This window comes from Salmo salar, chromosome ssa27, assembly GCF_905237065.1.
Source record: "Salmo salar chromosome ssa27, Ssal_v3.1, whole genome shotgun sequence".
Classification (NCBI taxonomy): domain Eukaryota; kingdom Metazoa; phylum Chordata; class Actinopteri; order Salmoniformes; family Salmonidae; genus Salmo; species Salmo salar.
The window spans coordinates 5,020,794-5,042,093 of record NC_059468.1 but is presented as its reverse complement, the minus strand read 5'-3'; the positions used below and the strand labels follow the sequence as shown (position 1 = coordinate 5,042,093).

The following is a 21,300-nucleotide window of genomic DNA, read 5'->3' as shown; positions in this document are numbered from 1 at the left end:
TACTTTCTAAATGTAATTTATTACTAGTTACCTGTCCAAAATTGTAATCGGTAACTTTTGGATTACCCAAACTCAGTAACGTAATCTGATAACGTTCCATTACTTTTAGATTACTTTCCCCTTAAGAGGCGTTAGAAGAGACAAATGTATGTTACCAATTGAACAAAATCTATTTCAGGATAAATCAATGTTAAAGTTTACATAGCTGGCCATATATGGTTGTTAAATTTTACTTTATGGGTTGGTTATGTAGGCTTCGCCTAACCCATCGCTTTCTACTACATACAGTTGAAGTCGGAAGTTTACATACACTTAGGTTGGAGTCATTAAAACTCGTTTTTCAATCACTCCACTTCTTGTTAATAAACAGATTTGGCAAGTCTGTTAGGACATCTACTTTGTGCATGACACAAGTAATTTTTCCAACAATTGTTTACAGACAGATTATTTCACTTATAATTCACTGTATCACAATTCCAGTGGGTCCGAAGTTTACATACACTAAGTTGACTGTGCCTTTTAAACAGCTTTGAAAATTTCAGAAAATGATGTCATGGCTTTAGAAGTTTCTGATAGGCTAATTGACATCATTTGAGTCATTTGGAGGTGTACCTGTGGATGTATTTCAAGGCCTACCTTCAAACTCAGTGCCTCTTTGCTTGACATCATGGGGAAATTAAAAGAAATCACCCAAGACCTCAGAAAAAACATTGTAGACCTCCACAAGTCTGGTTCATCCTTGGGAGCAATTTCCAAATGCCTGAAGGTACCACATTCATCTGTACAAACAATAGTACGCAAGTATAAACACCATGGGACCACGCAGCCGTCATACCGCTCAGGAAGGAGATTCGTTCTGTCTCCTAGAGATGAACGTACTTTGGTGTGAAAAGTGCAAATCAATCCCAGAACAACAGCAAAGGACCTTGTGAAGATGCTGGAGGAAATGGGTAAAAAAGTATCTATATCCACAGTAAAACGAGTCCTATATTGACATAACCTGAAAGGCCGCTCAGCAAGGAAGATGCCACTGCTCCAAAACTGCCATAAAAAAGCCAGACTATGGTTTGCAACTGCACATGGGGACAAAGATCGTACTTTTTGGAGAAATGTCCTCTGGTCTGATGAAACGAACATAGAACTGTTTGGTCATAATGACCATTGTTATGTTTGGAGGAAAAAGGGGGAGGCTTGCAAGCCGAAGAACATCATTCCAACCGTGAAGCTTGGTCGCAAATGGGTCTTCCAAATGGACAATGACCCCAAGCATACTTTCAAAGTTGTGGCAAAATGGCTTAAGGACAACAAAGTCAATGTATTGGAGTGGCCATCACAAAGCCCTGACCTAAATCCCATAGAAAATGTGTCGGCAGAACTGAAAAAAAACATGTGCGAGCAAGGAGGCCTACAAACCTGACTCAGTTACACCGGCTCTGTCAGGAGGAATGGGCCAAAATTCACCTAACTTATTGGGAAAGCTTGTGGAAGGCTACCTGAAACGTTTGACCAATGACTGCCAATGACTGGAACGAATTGCAAAAATTGCTGAAGTTGGAGACTTATCTCCCTCACTAACTTTAAGCATCAGCTCTCTGAGCAGCTTACCAATCGCTGCAGCTGTACACAGCCCATTTGTAAATAACCCATCCAACTTTTGTACACCAGTATTTCTACTTGCACATCATGATCTGCACATCTATCACTCCTGTGTTAATTTGCTAAATTGTAATTTCTTCGCTACTATGGCCTATTTATTGCCTTACCTCCTTACGCCATTTGCACACACTGTAGCCTACAAAAAGCCTATTCCTGCACTTTTCCTGTGATCCATAAAACACATTTGGTGTGTCATCATGGTGATCTCTGACTTGTGGTCAGACTCGCTCAGGTGGAACAAACTTAAACTTGCTGCTTTTTTCAATGCTGATTTGAGAGTCATTAAGAAAACAGAAGTGCCAAAGATTTTTTTTCGCAAACATCCTTTCTGAATTGAAAAGTAATCCAAGAAGTAATCATCTAGTTTTTTCAAAAGTATCTGTAATCTGATTACAATATTTTAGCTGGTAATGGATTACAGTTATCGTTTTTGGTATTATATTTAATTTTTTCACATGTAATCCGTTACTCCACAATCCTGCTAGTAACAGATAGTCAGTATGCAAATGTTATCTCTGAAACTCACTTAGATAATACATTTAGATGCAGCGGTATCAATACATGGTTTTAACATCTTCAGAAGAGACAGGAGTGCCAATGGTGGAGGTGTTGCTGTTTATATTCAGAACCACATTCCTGTAAAGATTAGAGAGGATCTCATGTTAAGTACTGTTGAAGTAATATGGCTACAGGCTCACCTGCCACACCTAAATACCATTCTTGTGGGAAGCTGCTGTAGACCACCAAGTTCTAACAGTCAGTATCTGGTTAATTTGTGGGAAGCTAAGATGGCACCGACAGATGGCGCTTCGCCCCGAGCCCCTATTAAACATTGCAAGTTTTTACTTTGTTTTTTTTTAAGTGTTTTTCTCAAATGTTCTTACTCAATTTGTTTCGTGCATTACTTCATACACCCGGGCAGAACTATTGGATATGAATTGTTGGGTACTCACTGTCCTCCTGACCTTACTGGAGACGCTGGAACAATGGGCAAGCCTTTTTGGTGAGACCTCAGCCTACCTGAGAGTTCTACCGTAGAGTAGGAAGCGGAGACGCCTGATGGAGAGGCAGACGTGGCTGGGTCTTACTGAGACTAAGATGCCGGGCGACTCGTCCTCCATTACCGAGCATACTACTCGCCAATGTTCAATCATTAATGAATAAACTTGGCAAACTCAGAGCAAGGATCTCCTTCCAGAGGGACATCAGATTCTGCAACATACTCTGTTTTTCTGAGACTTGTCTCTCCCCCGACATCCAAATCGATTATATACAACCGGAGGGTTTTACAGTTTTTCGAGGCGATAGGGAGAAGGTGGGCTCTGTTTTATGACCAACAACATATGGAATACTTGGTTATCAAATGTTACCCTTTTTACCTTCTGAGAGAGTTCCCAGGGATTATTTCCATAGCTGTGTGCATCCTGCCCCAAGCGGACACCAAAAAATGCTTTCAAAGATCTTCAGACAACACCTACTTTGGCCGCCTTTCCTTCCATTTATCTACTGCCAATGACTAGAACGAATTGCAAAAATCACTGAAGTTATATCTCCCTTTTTTGACCCAAAACACACGGCCAAGGCAACAAAGGAGTGGCTCAAGAAGAAGCACATTAAGGTCCTGGAGTGGCCTAGCCAGTCTCCAGACCTTAATCCCATAGAAAATTTGTGGAGGGAGCTGAAGGTTCGAGTTGCCAAACGTCAGCCTCGAAACCTTAATGACTTGGAGAAGATCTGCAAAGAGGAGTGGGACAAAATCCGTCCTGAGATGTGTGCAAACCTGGTGGCCAACTACAAGAAACATCTGACCTCTGATTGCCAACAAGGGTTTTGCCACCAAGTACTAAGTCATGTTTTGCAGAGGGGTCAAATACTTATCTTCCTCACTAAAATGCAAATTAATTTATACGTTTTTCTGGATTTTGTTGTTGTTCTTCTGTCTCTCACTGTTAAAATAAACCTACCATTAAAATTCTAGACTGATCCTTTCTTTATCAGTGGGCAAACGTACAAAATCAGCAGGGGATCAAATACTTTTTTCCCCCACTGTATGTGAGGATGCTGTTCATCGACTACAGCTCTGCCTTCAATACCAGACCTGGCTAAAAGATTACTGTAGCTCTGTTGGAATAACTTTGACACCTTCTGAAAACAGAAGATGCTAGACAGGAATGACGGACTCCTTCCAAATCATCTTGGCTCCGGGACTCCATTTCAAGGCTGCGTTGAGCAAATACTGTTGAAGCAATATGGCTACAGGTCCACCTGCCTCCCCTAAAGCCCATTCTTGTGGGAAGCTGCTATAGACCACCAAGTGCTAACAGTCAGTATCTGGATAATATGTGTGAAATGTTTGATAATGTATGTGACGTCAGCAGAGGTAATTTTCTGGGTAACCTAAATACTGTGACTGGCTTTCATCAAGCTGCCCACTCAAGAAAAAGCTTCTAACTGTAACCAGTGCCTGCAACCTGGTTCAGGTTATCAGTCAACCAACCAGGGTATTTACAAACAGTACAGGAATGAAATCATCAACATGTATTGATCACAGCTTTACTAATGCTGCAGAAATCTGCTTTAAAGCAGTATCCAAATCCATTGGATGTAGTGATCACAATATAGTAGCCATATCTAGGAAAACCAAAGATCCAAAGGCTGGGCCTAATATAGTGTATTAGAGATCATAAATCCGCTTGGATTGATGATAAATTGTATGGTTATGAGGCAAAATAAATGGCAAATAAGTCTGGCTGCACAACCGATTGGCAAACGTACTTCAAATTGAGAAATCATGTGACTAAACTGAATAAAAAGAAGAAATGGAGTCGTGTGTTGTGACGTGATTATTATTATTGTGATGACTGCTATTTATCGAATAATTACCTACTACATTTAATTATTACTTGATTAAATTAATCATGTAACAATTAACTCATTAGGTATTTGGGGCACCACGGGAAAAGTTGTTTACCGAGTTACTATCTCCCGACAAACTCTAAAGATCTATAAATATCTCTTACATTAATAACAGTAAATTCTGAATTATTACCTCATCAGTCTCAATCTGAACATCGCATAATTCTGGATATCTGCACGAACCCTAGCCTAAGTGATGAATCAGCGATACACAAATTGGCTTAATTATTGATTTACTAACTAACTAAATAATCACACAGAAATGCATAAACACACATACACACTGTATAGGTTATTGATTACTAACATAATGGAATGTAAATTGGCCCCTACTGGACTAGCAAAAGCATGACCGTTTGGTTACATCATGGAAAGGGAGGGGTGGTAAGGAGAGAGGGAGACAAAAAGAGTCAACTTATCGTACATACATTTGGAAGCTACGCTCACAGGAATATGAACATTTAGTTTTTCCCTCCCATCTTTGGTCAGTTGTCCCAGACTACTTGACATACCCAGCTGCAGACTGTGAATGTTTGGTCTAGTCTTTACCTTCTTCACTCGTCAAGAGTTTCAGAGGGTCTTACCATTTTCTTGTTTTGTAGTTTTAACCATTTCAACGTGTGGACTACGTTCTCTGGTCTGTATTTAAATTCTCAGCGAGTCCCGCCCTCTGGCCTGAACAGTGGTTCCATCATGTTGACACAAACTCTGAGCTCACTTGGGCTTGGCTACTGACTGGGCACAAGTTTGAAGAAAAACAATTCTGATTTAGAAGGCAAAAGTCACATTGCTATCTTTTCAAAAATAGTTTCATATTTAATAGTAAGTTTTACAACATTTACAACTCTTAAAGTTACCATGCTTCCATTATAATGTCTTTCTGATCATTTTAATGACTTCACAAAATATACATTAGTTTCCCATATTCCATCTGTCATCATTCCCAACATTCTGATGTTGAAATATTTTGTCCCAGTGTCCATTGTTTGATGTTGAAGTTTTTTGGGCAAGAGTCTCTCTGTAACACCCAGACATTCCATTCTCCCAAACTAGACACCAAGAAACAGAAAGTTCTCAATTGTATGACCGTCTGTTAAATCTTAAAACCGGCCCTGTGAGAGAGAGAGGGAGAGAGTTTGGCTATCTGTCAGCCATTGCCAGCTGATCTGGCACCTTTGATCCTCACCAAGGAGAGAGTCATGACACGTGGTCCCGCGAAAAAGATGGCAGCACTTCAGAGAGCTCCTAATATCCGAATGTAAATATTGAAATTCAACAGCATACGCTTTCATTTTTGTCTTCATATATTGACTTGAAGTACAGTTTAATATAAAGATCATTTACATTTTGAAACATCTCGCTAAAGTGGTGTTATTGGAATGTCGACATGCAAAAAATGTATTCAAGCCTAACACGTGGTATTCACAACAACTAGCAAACAAACAGCAAGTCCTCCCGAATACCCCCCCACCCCCAGACATGGATTAACTCATAAACCCGGAGAAATCGGTAAATCTGAAGGATCTATTAGAGCGAATGGGAAAGATGAATATGACTTTGTTGGGTGTTGCATCTGATGTCTCCATGATAAAACAACTACCGAGCTAAAGGGAAAAGTTGGTGTGATACAAGAGAGGATGGATGGGGCAGAGGGACGGATTTCACTGTCTCCCATCTGGAGAAGGGTAATGAGAATCACGAGAAGAAGCTGGACATATTTTGAAATCGTGTCGAAGAACTTGAGAACAGAAGTAGGAGAATAGGGTGAGATTGGTTAATCTGAAAGAGGGGAGTGAGGCTGGCGGTGGATTAATTTTGTGAATGCAGAAAATCATTGCAGAAAGATTTGGATTTGACTACAGGCACAAATTCGAAATTTAATGAACCCATCGCAGCTTAACCATGCCTGATGAGAAGAGGCCCCCGAGAACGGTTATCATCCGCTTCCTACGATGTACAGCCTGGGACAAGGTACTTAAAGCGCCGAAAGAAGAGTGGCTTTCAGTGGGAAGGTCGTCGGCTGTCTTTTTTCCCGGACCTGTCCAAGGAACTGGCAATGAAGAGGAAGAAGTTTGCAACGGCAAAGAAACATTACTGCTACTTGCTGTCTACATCCCTGCTGTTTGATAAAACCTCAATCTTCCCTGTGACCTGCCCTGTGTGGAACTGCGAGGAGTAACAGTGTCGTGACGTGACTATCATTAATCTGATGACTGTTATTTATCGAACTAATTGTTACTTGATTTTTAAATTAATCATGTAACAATTAACTCATTAGGAATTTGTGGCACCACGGGAAGAGTTGTTTAACGAGTTATCATCTCCCGACTTAAACTCTAAAGATATACAGAGATCTCTTACATCAATAACAGTCAATTATTCATTATTACCTCATCAGTCTCATTCTGAACATCACATAATCATTGGATCTGCAAGAACCCTAGCCCTTTTGAATATTCAGTACCACACAAATTGATTTAATCATTTATTTATTAACTAACGAAATAATAACACACAATACCCATACACACTTAAATGACATAAAAGACCCTAGTGGACAGACTCGATATGATGGCTTGTTACACAATGGAAAGGGGGTGGGGAAAGATGGAGAGACAGAGGGTCAACCTATCGTACATGCATTTGGAAACTACGCTCACAGTAACCAGAATACTTAGCACCCTAAACACCGCTCATTTGGATTAGAAATGCAATATATATTTACGCGTAGATGTCTTTCTCTCTTGTCTCTCTGTTGAAACCAATCGATCCGTCTCTGTGTAGTGGCTCATTGGCAAAGTGAGCAAACTTAGGCAGGAAATGCCAACAACGAACAGTGATGCATTCATGCATTTAAAAAATGAAAGGAAAGCATTGCAAGTTTGAATTTTGTAAAGTTAGTGTGGGAGAGGTGCAAAAAATTGTTATCGATCAACAAACCTCCTGGCATTGACAACTTAGATGGAAAGCTACTGAGGATGGTAGCTAGCTGACTCTATAGCCACTCATATCTGTCATATCTTTAATCTGAGCCTAGAGGAAAGTGTTTGTCCTCAGGCCTGGAGGGAAGACAACGTTATTCCGCTACCCAGGAGTGGTAAAGCGGCCTTTCCTGGTTCTAACAGCAGACCTATAAGCTTGCTGCCAGCTCTTAGCAAACTGTTGGGAAAAAATAGTGTTTGACCAAATACAATGTTATTTCTCTGTAAACAAATTAACAACAGACTTTCAGCACGCTTATAAAGTTGGGCACTCAACATGTACTGCACTGACACAAATTACTGATGATTGGTTGGAAGAAATTGCTAATAAGAACATTGTGGGAGCTGTATTGTTAGCTTTCAGTGCAGCCTTTGATATTATTGACCATAACCTAGAGTTAAGAGAATACCAAGAGTGTGCAAAGCTGTCATCAAGGCAAAGGGTGGCTACTTTAAATAATCTAAATTATAAAATATATTTTGATTTAACACACTTTTTTTTGTTACTACATGATTCCATATGTGTTGTTTCATAATTTTGATGTCTTCACTATTATTCTACAAGGTAGAAAATAGTAAAAATAAAGAAAAACCCTTGAATGAGTAGGTGTGTTCAAATGTTTGACTGGTACTGTAGCTCCAGAGTTCGTTGTGGAGATGGGAGAACCTTCCAGAAGGACATCCATCTCTGCAGCACTCCACCAATCAGGCCTTTATGGAAGAGTGACCAGACGGAAGCCTCCCCTCAGTAAAAGGCACATGACAACCCGCTTGGAGTTTGCCAAAAGGCACCTAAAGATTCTCTGGTCTGATGAAACCAACTCTTTGGCCTGAATGCCAAGCGTCACGTCTGGAGGAAACCTGACACCATCCCTATGGTGAAGCATTGTGGTGGCAGCATCAGGCTGTGGGGATGTTTTTCAGCAGCAGGGACTGTGAGACTAGTCAGGATCGAGGGAAAGATGAACAGAGCAATTTACAGAGATCCTTGATGAAAACCTGCTTCGGCGATCTCAAACTGGGGCGAATGTTCACCGTCCAACAGGACAATGACCCTAAGCACACAGCCAAGACAATGCAGGAGTGGCTTTGGGACAAATCTGTGAAAGTCCTTGAGTGGCCCAGCCAGAGCCTGGACTTGAACCCGATCGAACATCTCTGGAGAGACCCGCAAATAGCTGTGCAGCAACGCTCCCCATCCAACCTGACAGAGTTTGAGGGGATCTGCAGAGAAAGAATGGGAGGAACTCCCAAAATACAGGTGTGCCAAGCTTGTAGCGTTATACCCAAGAAGATTTGAGGCTGTAATCGCTGCCAAAGGTGCTTCAACAAAGTACTAAGTAAAGATTCTGAATACTAATATAAATGTGATATAAGTTTTTATTTTTAATTCATTTGCAACAATTTAAAAAAAATCATTATGGGGTATTGTGTGTAGATCGAGGGGGAGGGGGAACGGTGTAATTTTCAAATAAGTCTGTAACGTAACAAAATGTGGAAAAAGTCAAGGGGTCTGAAAAATTTCTGAGTTATTTCTGTTTTATTGGACTCCAACTAAGACTTCGTAAGATGGGGCTGACCAACAATTCTCTGTGTTGGAAATGCCAAAAAGACACTTGGACATTTTTACACGCAATATGGGAATGTACTACCTTTCTGGAAGTATGTTTTGAAATATCTGGAGGAATGGTTGGGGTTAACAATTCCAGTTTCACTGATATGTCTCTTGGGCGATAGAACAGAGTTACTTAATGTAACGAATTTGTGTAACGAATTTGCACTGATCATTGTTGGTATCGTTACAGCAGCTAGAGTAATCCTTAGAATTTGGAAGGGTCATGCCACTCTGGAAGGGTCATGCCACTCTTACTCTGAAACAGTGGATAGAATAAATGTTGGAGGTTAGCATCTTATTTTATATTATTTTTTAATGTTTTTTTATCATAAATCTTATGAACAAATGCTTGCTAGGATCACTTGTAGAAACAACACTTCTAGAAGCTGGATACATTTTTATTTGTAATGTTGTTTCTAAGACTGGGAGTTGATGACTTGAACCCATTTAGTTCTGTATTGTAGCTTGTGAGATAGTATTTGACTGTGTATGCTATGTTGGAGGATATGTCTGGATGTCATGCTCAATGTTTTTATGCTGTACAATGTTTTTTATTATTGTTGCAACACTTAACAAAGAGCTGCAGTCAGTTTTAGAATGGGTGGAAAGAAATAAGTTAGCCCTAAATATTTCAAAAACAAATCATTCACTAAACCCTGACCCTCAACTAAATGTTGTAATGAATAATGTGTGAATTGAGCAAGTTGAGATGACTAAACTGCATGGAGTAACACTGGATTGTAAACTGTCATGGTCAAAACATATTGATGGAGCAGTAGCTAAGATGGGGAGAAGTCTCTCCATAATAAAGCGCTGCTCTGCCTTCTTAACAATGCTATCAGCAAGGCAGGCCTTAGTTTTGTCGCACATGGACTACTGTCCAGTCGTGTGGTCAGGTGCCATAAAGAGGGACTTAGGAAAATTACAATTAGCCCAGAACAGGGCAACACGGCTGGCCCTTAAATGTACATGGAGAGCTAACGTCAATCTCTCCTGGCTCAAAGTAGAGGAGAAATTGACTTCATCACTACTTGTATTTGTGGGAAGTATTGACATGTTGAATGCACCGAGCGGTCTGTTTTAAACCACTGGCACACAGCTCAGACACTCCTGTATACTCCACAAGACATGCCATCAGAGGTCTCTTCGTAGTCCCCAAGTACAGAACAGAGTATTGGAGGCGCACAGTACTATTTAGAGCCAAGACTACATGGAAATCTGTTCCACATCAAGTAACGCATTCAAGCAGTAAAATTAGATTTATCCTCTCGGGGATCGTTCGGGATGTGAGTGTCCCACCTCGCCAACAGCCAGTGAAATTGCAGGGCGCCAAATTCAAACAATAGAAACCTCATAATTAAAATTCCTCCTTTTTGTTTGCGCGTTTAGTCCAGTAATCCAAATGCACAAAGCGCGGGCACAAAGTCCAGATGAAAAGTCAAAAAAGCTCCATTAAAGTTAGTAGAAACATGTCCAATCTTTAGGATGTTTTTATCATAAATCTTCAATAATATTCCAACCGGACAATTCCTTTGTCATTATAAAGGAAAGAGAACGAGCGTCACGCTCACGGCCACGAGACTAAACTAATGTCTTTCAGCTTGACCACTTGTTGAAGCAGCTCTTATTCGATCCCCTTTCACAATTCAAGCCTGAAACAACTTCTAAAGACTGTTGACATCTACTGGAAGCCTTAGGAAGTGCAATCTGACCCCACAGACACAGGATATTGGATAGGCAATTACTTAAAAAAACTACAAACCTCAGATTTCCCACTTCCTGGTTGGATTTGCCCCAGGTTTTTGCCTGCCATATGAGTTCTGTTATACTCACAGACATTATCTTAACAGTTTTGGAAACTTTAGAGTGTTTCTATCCATGCATATCCTAGCTTCTGGGCCTGAGTAGCAGGCAGTTTAGTTTGGGCATGCTTTTCATCCAAACTTCCGAATGCTGCCCCCTAGCCTAGTGAAGTTAAAAAACGGAAAACAAAAACACCTTTTGGAACAGTGGGGACTGTGAAGACTCACACAGACACACGCATACACACACACACGCATACACACACACATGATAACATAAGCATTATACACACACGTACACATGGATTTTGTGTTGCAGATATGTGGTAGTAGAGTAGTGGCCTGAGGGTACACAGTTAATGTGTTGTGAAATGTAATGTTTTTAATTGTATATAAATGCCTTAATGTGGCAGGACCAAAGGAACAGTAGCTGCTGCCAATGGGGATCCATAATAAGTACATGCATGCATAAAGAGTCAACTAAACCAAGTATATCTTGTCCCAGTGGATGATTTGTCTGTCTTTTTAACCTGTGGCTCTGACCCTGACCTTTAACCTCTGAACCCTGACCTCTTTCGCCTCTACAGGTGGGTCTGCTGGACCTGGAGCTGAACCGCCTTACCAAGGCTCTGTTCCTGGCACAGGTGGTCCTGTCTATTGTCATGGTAGCGCTGCAGGGCTTTGTGGGCCCCTGGTTTCGCAACCTGTTCCGCTTCATCGTGCTATTCTCCTACATCATCCCCATCAGGTAACAGCACATAGAGGTAGACACAGTATAGATAGTGTATCTAACTATGGTACAGCATGGAATCCATTTCACTGCTCTAATTAGTCTTTGATTGACTCTTGTTGGGTAACATTATTATTTATCATTATTTTTTAAATTATTTTTTATTAACCCCTCTTCGGAGGCCAAATTTCTTTGTTTTTTTTACAGCTTTTTTGCTACATATACATACATTTTACATATATATTTGACAAACATGGTTACTTTTTATATAAAGCAGTCACATAACAATAATACATTACCAAACATAAGCTCTTTAATCCTGCCCCTCAGACATTCTCAGCCCATCCCACCTATCACCATGTGTCATATATTGTTCAGTTGTGCTGTGATGTTTTACATTTTTTAACCTTTCTAATCGTATATTATTGGGTGACATTGTTTGAGTAGAATCATGGTAGTTGGATTTAATTTTGCTTGCTTAAAACATATTTTGCCTAACACATATTTGACTTGACCTCTGTTTTATTTGTATCTGCAGCTTGCGTGTCAATCTGGACATGGGGAAGTCGGCCTACGGTTGGATGATCATGAAAGATGAAAACATCCCTGGTACTGTGGTACGGACCAGTACCATTCCTGAGGAGCTGGGCCGCCTGGTGTACCTACTGACTGACAAAACAGGTGACAGGACACACAGCCGCTGTAGTATGACCAAATGTAACCATCAGGAATGCAAGCTTGTCGCTTTCGGCGATATTCGCTGTTTGGATGTCAAAATAGGTCATCCACATGAATCGTGTAGATCTGTGTAGTTTCTCATTTCTAAATCATTGACTGTGCGCAGAATGCATCCCAACGCATCCTACAAAAAGAATGTCAAAGACAGTGTTGTCAGATATGTGATGTCAGTTATGTCATATCAGAGTGAGTGCTTCATGGGTATGCTCTGTCATCTCTCCACACCACAAACTGGGGGGCTGTGGCACTGTGAGTGTGGTGCTGAAATAAAACAAATTGGGAAGCACATAGGCATAGTTGGTCGGGTTTACCAGGTCTACTAAAGTGTGACTTTGTCATAGTGTTTCTTGGCTATTTACATTAGTTTTGTTCACATGCTGGGTTATTTTTCAATGTTAGTTTGCGATTGATGCAACTGCTAACTTAGCCAAGAGATGTCAGAGATTCTAGACAGTTACCATGGCAACCTACCGTCCTTAAAGGGGCAGCTGAACATTTTTGTTTCACCTAAGTCACTCATATTTGCGGGTACAATGTGCTTGATTGAGCATAGAACACTCCAAAAACCTTTTATTCATGAACTTTCATTCATGTCTTATCATTAAAATATACACATATTTAGCAGATGTTATTGCGGGTGTGCCGAAATAGTTGTGTTCCTAGCGCCAACAGTGCAGTAATATCTAACAATCCACAATAATACACATCTAAAAAGTAAAAGAATGGAATTAAGAAATATAGGATGAGCAATGTCGGAGTCCTGAATATATGTACAGTTGAAGTCGGAAGTTTACATACACCTTAGCCAAATACATTTAAACTCAGTTTTTCACAATTCCTAACATTTAATCCTTGTAAGAATTCCCTGTCTTAGGTCAGTTAGGATCACCACTTTATTTTAAGAATGTGAAATGTCAGAATAATAGAGAATGATTTATTTCAGCTTTTATTTCTTTAATCACATTCCCAGTGGGTCAGAAGTTTACATACACTCAATTAGTATTTGGTAGCATTGTCTTTAAATTGTTTAACTTGGGTTAAACGTTTCGGGTAGCCTTCCACAAGCTTCCCACAATAAGTTGGGTGAATTTTGGCCCATTCCTTCTGACAGAGCTGGTGTAACTTAGTCAGGTTTGTAGGCCTCCTTGCTCGTACAAGCTTTTTCAGTTCTGCCCACAAATTTTCTATAGGATTGAGGTCAGGGATTTGTGATGGCCACTCTAATACCTTGACTTTGTTGTCCTTAAGCCATTTTGCCACAACTTTGAAAGTATGCTTGGGGTCATTGTCCATTTGGAAGACCCATTTGCGACCAAGCTTTAACTTCCTGACTGATGTCTTGAGATGTTGCTTCAATATATCCACATAATTTTCCATCCTCATGATGCCATCTATTTTGTGAAGTGCACCAGTCCCTCCTGCAGCAAAGCACCCCCACAACATGATGCTGCCACCCCCGTGCTTCACGGTTGGGATGGTGTTCTTCGGCTTGCAAGCCTCCCCCTTTTTCCTCCAAACATAACGATGGTCATTATGGCCAAACAGTTCTATTTTTGTTTCATCAGACCAGAGGACATTTCTCCAAAAAGTACAATGTTTGTACCCATGTGCAGTTGCAAACCGTAGTCTGGCTTTTTTATGGTGGTTTTGGAGCAGTGGCTTCTTCCTTGCTGAGCGGCCTTTCAGGTTATGTCGATATAGGACTCGTTTTACTGTGGATCTAGATACTTTTGTACCTGTTTCCTCCAGCATCTTCACTAGGTCCTTTGCTGTTGTTCTGGGATTGATTTGCACTTTTTGCACCAAAGTACGTTCATCTCTAGGAGACAGAACGCGTCTCCTTCCTGAGCGGTATGACGGCTGCGTGGTCCCATGGTGTTTATACTTGCATACTATTGTTTGTACAGATGAACGTTGTACCTTCAGGTGTTTGGAAATTGCTCCCAAGGATGAACCAGACTTGTGGAGGGTTACAATTTCTTTTGCTGTGGACTTGGCAGATTTTTTTCGTTTTTTTCCATGATGTCAAGCAAAGAGGCACTGAGTTTGAAGGTAGGCTTGAAATACATCCACAGGTACACCTCCAATTAAGTAAATTAGCCTATCAGAAGCTTCTAAAGCCATGACATAATTTTCTGGAATTTTCCAAGCTGTTTAAAGGCACAGTCAACTTAGTGTATGTAAAGTTCTGACCCACTGGAATTGTGACACAGTGAATTATATGTGAAATAATCTGTCTGTAAACAATTGTTGTAAAAATTACTTGTGTCATGCACAAAGTAGATGTCCTAACCGACTTTCCAAAACTATAGTTTGTTAACAAAGAATTTGTGGAGTGGTTGAAAAACGACTTTTCATGACTCCAATCTAAGTGCATTTAAACTTTCGACTGCAAGTGATATATATATTCTTCAAAACTGTTGGAAAAGCATTCCAGGTGAAGCTGGTTGAGAGAATGCCAAAAGGGTGGCTACTTTGAAGAATCTCAAATATAAAATATATTTTGATTTGTTTAAAACTTTTTGGGGTTACTGCATGATTCCATATGTGTTATTTCATAGTTTTGATATCTTCACTATTATTCTACAATGTAGAAAATTAGAAAAATATAAAGAAAAACCCTGGAATGAGTGTGTACCCAAACTTTTGAATGGTACTGTATATGTGTGTATATGGGATGTATAGACAATATCGACAGTATATGGATAGAATATTTAGTATATCTGAAGAAAAGTATATGTACAGCGATAGTTAAATAGGATATGCCTGACTAGGATACAGTATACATATGAAGTGGGTAAAACAGTATGTAAACATTAAAATGACCTGTGTTCCATGACTATGTACATAGGGCAGCAGCCTTTAAGTACTTTCATTGTGCTAATGTACTCCTTGTAAAAAAAACTTTAAAAACAATCTGCGTCTAGGAATATGTTAGATTTGTTTTACTTTTCTTTATGCACCTCTATAGAACAACTTGTCAGATGCAGCTGCATTGAAGACTGATGCATTACTGTCTGACATGTCATGATGAGCCCTACTCCCCTTTACATCAGGACACTATTTTCATATCTGTATTATGGACTTGTTATTCTCAAAAAATAACCAAATGTTCTTGCACTTCACATGGATTTTTCACTCATTTCCGTGCCCCAAAAATGTGGTTACCTTTTGGGGTCCTCACCTGTTTGCATCCCTGAAAATATAGAATTCACATGAGATTGTTAGTTCATTTCTCTTTTGTTTATTCTACATGTATTCTTTCTCTGACTCTTTTAGAACAAATGAGTGTCCTTTCCAAGATCCAAACCTTATATCAAAGTGATCAACTCTGGGGGTGGTCCTGACATGCTTCTTTGTCTTACCAGGCAGAGTAGGAATAGATTAGTCAGCCTCCTTACCTATTTATCCCAGTTGATAGTTAAACCACATGGAAAGAAAGCAAAAACGATCAATCTGTTAGAATTGGATAACCTTGTGGGCCCGTGATGTTATTGGAAGGTAGTTGCCCCCTAATCAGGTTTACGCTGTATCAATACACATTCTGGCAAGCAGCATCCATTAAACGAGAGCCGCTGCCTCCATTTTCAGTAGTTTTTAGTCGGAACACTCAGTATCTCTTGTATGCTGTGTTGGGTTGGTTGGAGAGGACAGGGAGTCCATACGGGTAATGAGATGCATGATGGTACGTGGTCATTAGGCATTCTTCTGAGGACAAATGTCCCTCCCCCCACTAAACTCTGCCACCAATGCTGAAAGAAATCCTAGGGGTAACACTAGCTATAAGAATGCATACATGACCCACTCAAAAATGACTTGATGAGCAGCAGTATGTGAATTATGTGCTGGTATAGAGACTCTCTCGCTCAATAACCTGTTGTTTGCCTCTAATACGAATCTCACTTCATTCTGCTTTGTGAATTGAAGGCACTCTGACACAGAACGAGATGATCTTCAAGCGGCTGCACCTGGGGACAGTGTCCTATGGGACGGACACCATGGACGAGATACAGAGCCATATAGGGCAGTCATACGCACAGGTGATCATACTCTACCATTTAGGGTCACATTCTTAGTATTGTCCTAAATGGTTCACTGAATTTGAGAAACTTCAGTAAACATGTGCAAACATCACCTGTCATTTAGGGGAATAAACAGGAGAAAGATTAGCTATTGATCTCTTTGTTTTATTAACTTTCATAGGTACCAGGAGAGATCGTGGCCCACGACTCCTCATAAAGAGACACTTAGTTAAACCTCTCTCTCCACTACTTCTTGTCTTGGCCTTTTCATTGTTCATTCAATCTCAGTCCCTGAGCGTTACACCGACGTACAGTAAAAACCAGCGTTCCCTCTAGGTGGTTGATCTCTAGACGAAGGCATGACAGAATGATATTGTTCACACTCAGGCAGGCCCCTAACAGCTGTGCTGAGGATGGAACCATCTGCCTGCACTCTGTTTAAGCTTGGCTAATGAAAGATGAGTCTTTTTAGCACACTACTCAATAGCAGCTAGCGCTTCAGCCCCATTGATTTGTCGTGCTGGTGTGTTTCATGTTCCCTTTATTACTGAGATGACAGAGAGGGTCAGAGGTTGATTGAAACGCTACGTGGAAATCTATCATAACCTCATTATAGGTCCCTGCGGGTAATGGTTTGTGACGAACAAAGGGCATATAGATATCAATGTGTGAAATTGAATTATGCAGGCATCTGTAAACATTATGTAATTCATAGGAATAAATCAATTTAATATCATGTGCAAAGCTATGGTGATGCCATTGTTACATTGAATGTACACTATAGAGCACAGTTGTGTACAGATCTGCCAACTCGGTGGAAGTAATCTATTAACTACAGATGTCAATGTAGACATAGAGGAATCAAATAGAGGTTTAACCCTTTAATCAGACCAATTTTTTTACCCACCCCGGTGTAAGTGATTGAAACAGAGAGAGAGTGAAGGGTATTCTGAAAAGAGAGAGAGAGAGGGATGAAACATGATGTTAATGGCAGCTGGCAATAAAAGGAGCTCTCATAACTTGACCTCTTCCATTCTTCATAGTGAAGTGAGCACTCCATTGTAGTAGGCTTGCTGAAGTGTTTCCATTTTGCGTCTTTGTAGGAGTCTCTCTTTCTAGCAGCAATAAGGGTTAATAAGGTGAAACCATCCGCTTCAGTGGAACACATCAACTCTGTCAAACCTAGCTGGCACAGTGGGCTGCCCGTGAGACGCCACTGAGTTGAATTGATGGGAGTTGTCAGAGAACACGTTTTGGAACATTCAGATATAAATATGCTATGTAGAACAAGCATGCTAATCCAACATGTAGAACAAGGAGTCATGTCGACTCTAGTCATGGCATTTCTATCTGCAACATTCGAGAATGTTTGGCAACTGAACGTAGCCCAGTGCTATTTGGAATTCCCTATAGGGAATGACTGTTTTTCATGTCATCGTAGTCCACTCCCTGTATGCAGAATAACAATAAATGTGGTGTACTTTGCCTCCACAGCCGAGCTCCCAGACCCAGCAGTCCAACAGCAGCACCAGCTCCACCCCATCCAGGAAGCCCCAGCCAGCCCAGGCCCCCAAGGCGGTGGCCCCCAAGGCGGCGGCCCCCAAGGTCCGCAGGAGCGTCAGCAGCCGTATCCACGAGGCAGTGAAGGCCATCGCGCTGTGCCACAACGTCACGCCCGTCTACGAGTCCCGCGCCAACGGGGAGACGGAGTCCACTGCCGCCGAGGCCGACCAGGACTTCAGCGACGACAACCGCACCTATCAGGCCTCCAGCCCTGACGAGGTCAGCACTAACTCCACCGAGTTGTATTCATTACGCACACCAAAGCAAAATGTTTTGCAACGGAAAACCGAAACAAGCGTTTCTTATTGGACAAGTACATGTAGCCCCTCCCTGTTTCAGTCCATTGTTTTCCGTTTAGTGGCTACTGAATACAACCCCGGTTTCTCTGATGTTTCTCTCTGATGTCCGTCTTCAACACTAAATTATCTTCGTAGTTTGTCATAATGGCCATTCCATTGAGGCCCAGGTTAACTCAGAAGCCATAAAGTTGTCAGAGGTTAAGCTATTTTAATCAGCGGCGTTAGTGTCCTTTAGAATTTATAGCTCTAATTAAGGAAGAATCTGGACTGATAAAGACCCCAACGGCAGTCCTGTGGCGTCACCTTCCTCTGCCTGTCTGTCTTTGTAATCCTAGAGTAGGGCCGTTTAGGAGTACCAGGCGTTGCTTACCCAATTATTTACTGCCCGTTCTGATGGAAACGTGGTTACTATTTTTTGATAAATCCAAGAAAGTCCTGGATGAATATTGAATACATACAGGGCACAAGGACAAATTGCTGGATGAGGAGGAGTCTTCGCCATATAACTTTGTCATAAATATTCAATACATATCAAAGGATCGCTAATCCCACCATATAGTACAGTGTTCAGGGCCATTGAAGTGTTTCTCACCCATGACCCAATGATTTTGTGAAGCCTTTGTGAAACTTACCTTGACTTGCACTGGGCTCGAGCTCAACCTAGCAGTCAAAATGAAGATTAAACGGTTACAAAAGATATATCTCGGTTTCCCTTTTTGTCTGCTCTGGAATTGCCTGCCTGCTCGCCCGTCCTGTCCCACCTTCATGTGTATATTTATTTATTTCCTTTTTCACTCGGCTCTATCTCCCTCTATTGTCTGGCACTGCTTGGATTGATCAATATTTAATTTTCTCTGAGAGACGATGAGAAGGGTCTGTGGTTGTTCAGTTCCCCCTCACCCCTATCTGTGTCTCTTCCTCTCCATCTCTGCTCACATCTCTCTCTCCTACTCGCTCTCTCCTCCTCGCTCTCTTTGTTCTTTCTCTCTCCCCTTAGCTCTCCTTTCCCTCTCTCTCTTGCCTCAGCCTCATTGACAACAGTGGCAGAGCCCTGTCAGCGCAGCGCTATGAGGCCCATATTTTAATTAGCTGACTCTCTCTAATGTAATGAGCCGTCATTAAGGAGATGAAGTGGGCCGACCCGAGGTCAGGGGTCAGTTGACCTTCTGGTCAACCATGCTGTGAACAGGGCCCTGCTCTAACCTCTGACCCTGTGATGTCAGAGGAGGGCTGCGTCTCAAATGGCACCCTATTCCCTATGTAGTCCACTACTTTGGAACAGGGCCTATAGTGAATAGGGTGCCATTCGGAACTGGCCCGAGAATGTTTGACCATGGCATTTAATGACCGTGGAGTCTCATGAAGTAGGAGTTTATCATCTCCAATAGGAGGTAATAGGATAGCCGATGGAAAAGGGGACCCCAAGGGGAGTACCAGGCAAAGGAGCAATTCATTGGTTTGGCTGGTTGAGTATTGTCACTTGCATATGCAAGTCCCTGATTGACCTTTTCAATAGGTGACCAAATTAAACTGCAAATATGGACATTTATCTAGAGTCAGCATGTATGAATGTTTAACATAAATGCACAGTTTTAGTGTGATAGCTACAGTGCTACAAGCTAGTATTTTCAATGTTGACCACCCTAAATCAATTAAGAAAATGATATTTAGTGAGTGCTGTTAAAATCCTAGTTCTGATTGGTAATGACATGGTGGGAAGAATTTAGCTATTACAGATCCATTTTCATCATGAAATGCTTAGCTGCTGCTCATTTTAAATGCAGCTCTGCCATGTTGATATACATGATCACTAGAACTTTGGGAATGCTATTGAAATGATTGATTGGGTACTTTAAACCGGTCTGCCATTGTCGTCAAGTAGTCACGGGTAGTCTCTTACATTACTTGTGTAACACATGATTTACATACAGTTTGTATCAAAGTTGACATGGCTTTAAACCGTTCCCATGGAGCTGATAAACTTGATTGAGGAGGTAGGTATTAAATCCTGACTCTGTACGCATTTGTACACACATATGTGCCGCACGTACGCCCATGCGATTATGATTCACAGATGTGTGTTAAGTAAATATAGCCAGCTCTAGCACGGACCTCAAAGGGGAACCAGAAAGAAATTATGGGGTATTAGCAGGAAGTTCCAATTTGTAGGTCAGGAGTATAATAACAACCTTTGAGTGAGCAAATTGAAAATGAACCCGTGGAGAATTGAGTCGTGTGCAGCTGAACACTCACTTGGGGGGCAGGAGTTCCTGCTGAGGAGAGGAGGGAAAAGAAAACCAGAAAAACACTCCTCTGTTTGTGAATGGACTCCACTCCAGAGATGAGGCACCTAGAGCATTGTATACAGAGTATTTGTAAGGCAACCAACTATCAATATTACAACTGTGGATGCTTCAGGATTTGGGGTTATATCCAGTAAAGGGCTGTTCTGCATCACAATAGTGTACTGGACTCTATTTTGAAATGCAAAGCATGTTCTTGTAGTTCAATGGTGTGTAATACAACCAGTTGTTAAACCACAGAAAATATTTATTTTGGCACACTGAGCATGGATGTGTAGGTTGTTTACATGAAGCTGCGGTTGAGCATATGCCCCATTGTTGGGGAAGGGACACGCACACAAAGATCCCCATTCATTATGATAACTAAGTAGAGGCCAGTTGCCTTTCTGTTTCAATTATTGGCCATGTTACTTTTATGCTTTTTGACCACAAGTGATACTTAAGATAATTGGACAAACAAATTATCCAAATGTGCATATTTTTTTGTTTATCAACCATTATAATGGTTCTGGATAACACATTTGTCCCTTCACCATATGTCTTAATCTAAAGCATAGCCTATGACTTCAGGATTATTCACCATTCTTCTATTGTGTAATAATTGGACACTGAATTATAGTTTAATAGTCCTTCTGTTACTATGAGGCCAACAGCCTCCTTCTGTGTCTCATTGTA

At 41.1% G+C, this 21,300-nt stretch overlaps 1 protein-coding gene across 2 annotated transcripts in view; it reads left to right on the top strand.

The window, feature by feature from the left end:
• The window catches only part of LOC106588231 (ATPase phospholipid transporting 9B), a 55,817-nt gene that overhangs the window by 22,264 nt on the left and 12,253 nt on the right, over window positions 1-21,300 (top strand). For both annotated transcript variants that reach the window (XM_014177039.2, XM_014177040.2), the window contains exons 12-15: window positions 11,558-11,718; window positions 12,239-12,381; window positions 16,366-16,478; window positions 17,955-18,242. In XM_014177039.2, coding sequence (XP_014032514.1) covers window positions 11,558-11,718; window positions 12,239-12,381; window positions 16,366-16,478; window positions 17,955-18,242 — 705 coding nt within the window. The remainder of the gene's footprint in view (window positions 1-11,557; window positions 11,719-12,238; window positions 12,382-16,365; window positions 16,479-17,954; window positions 18,243-21,300) is intronic.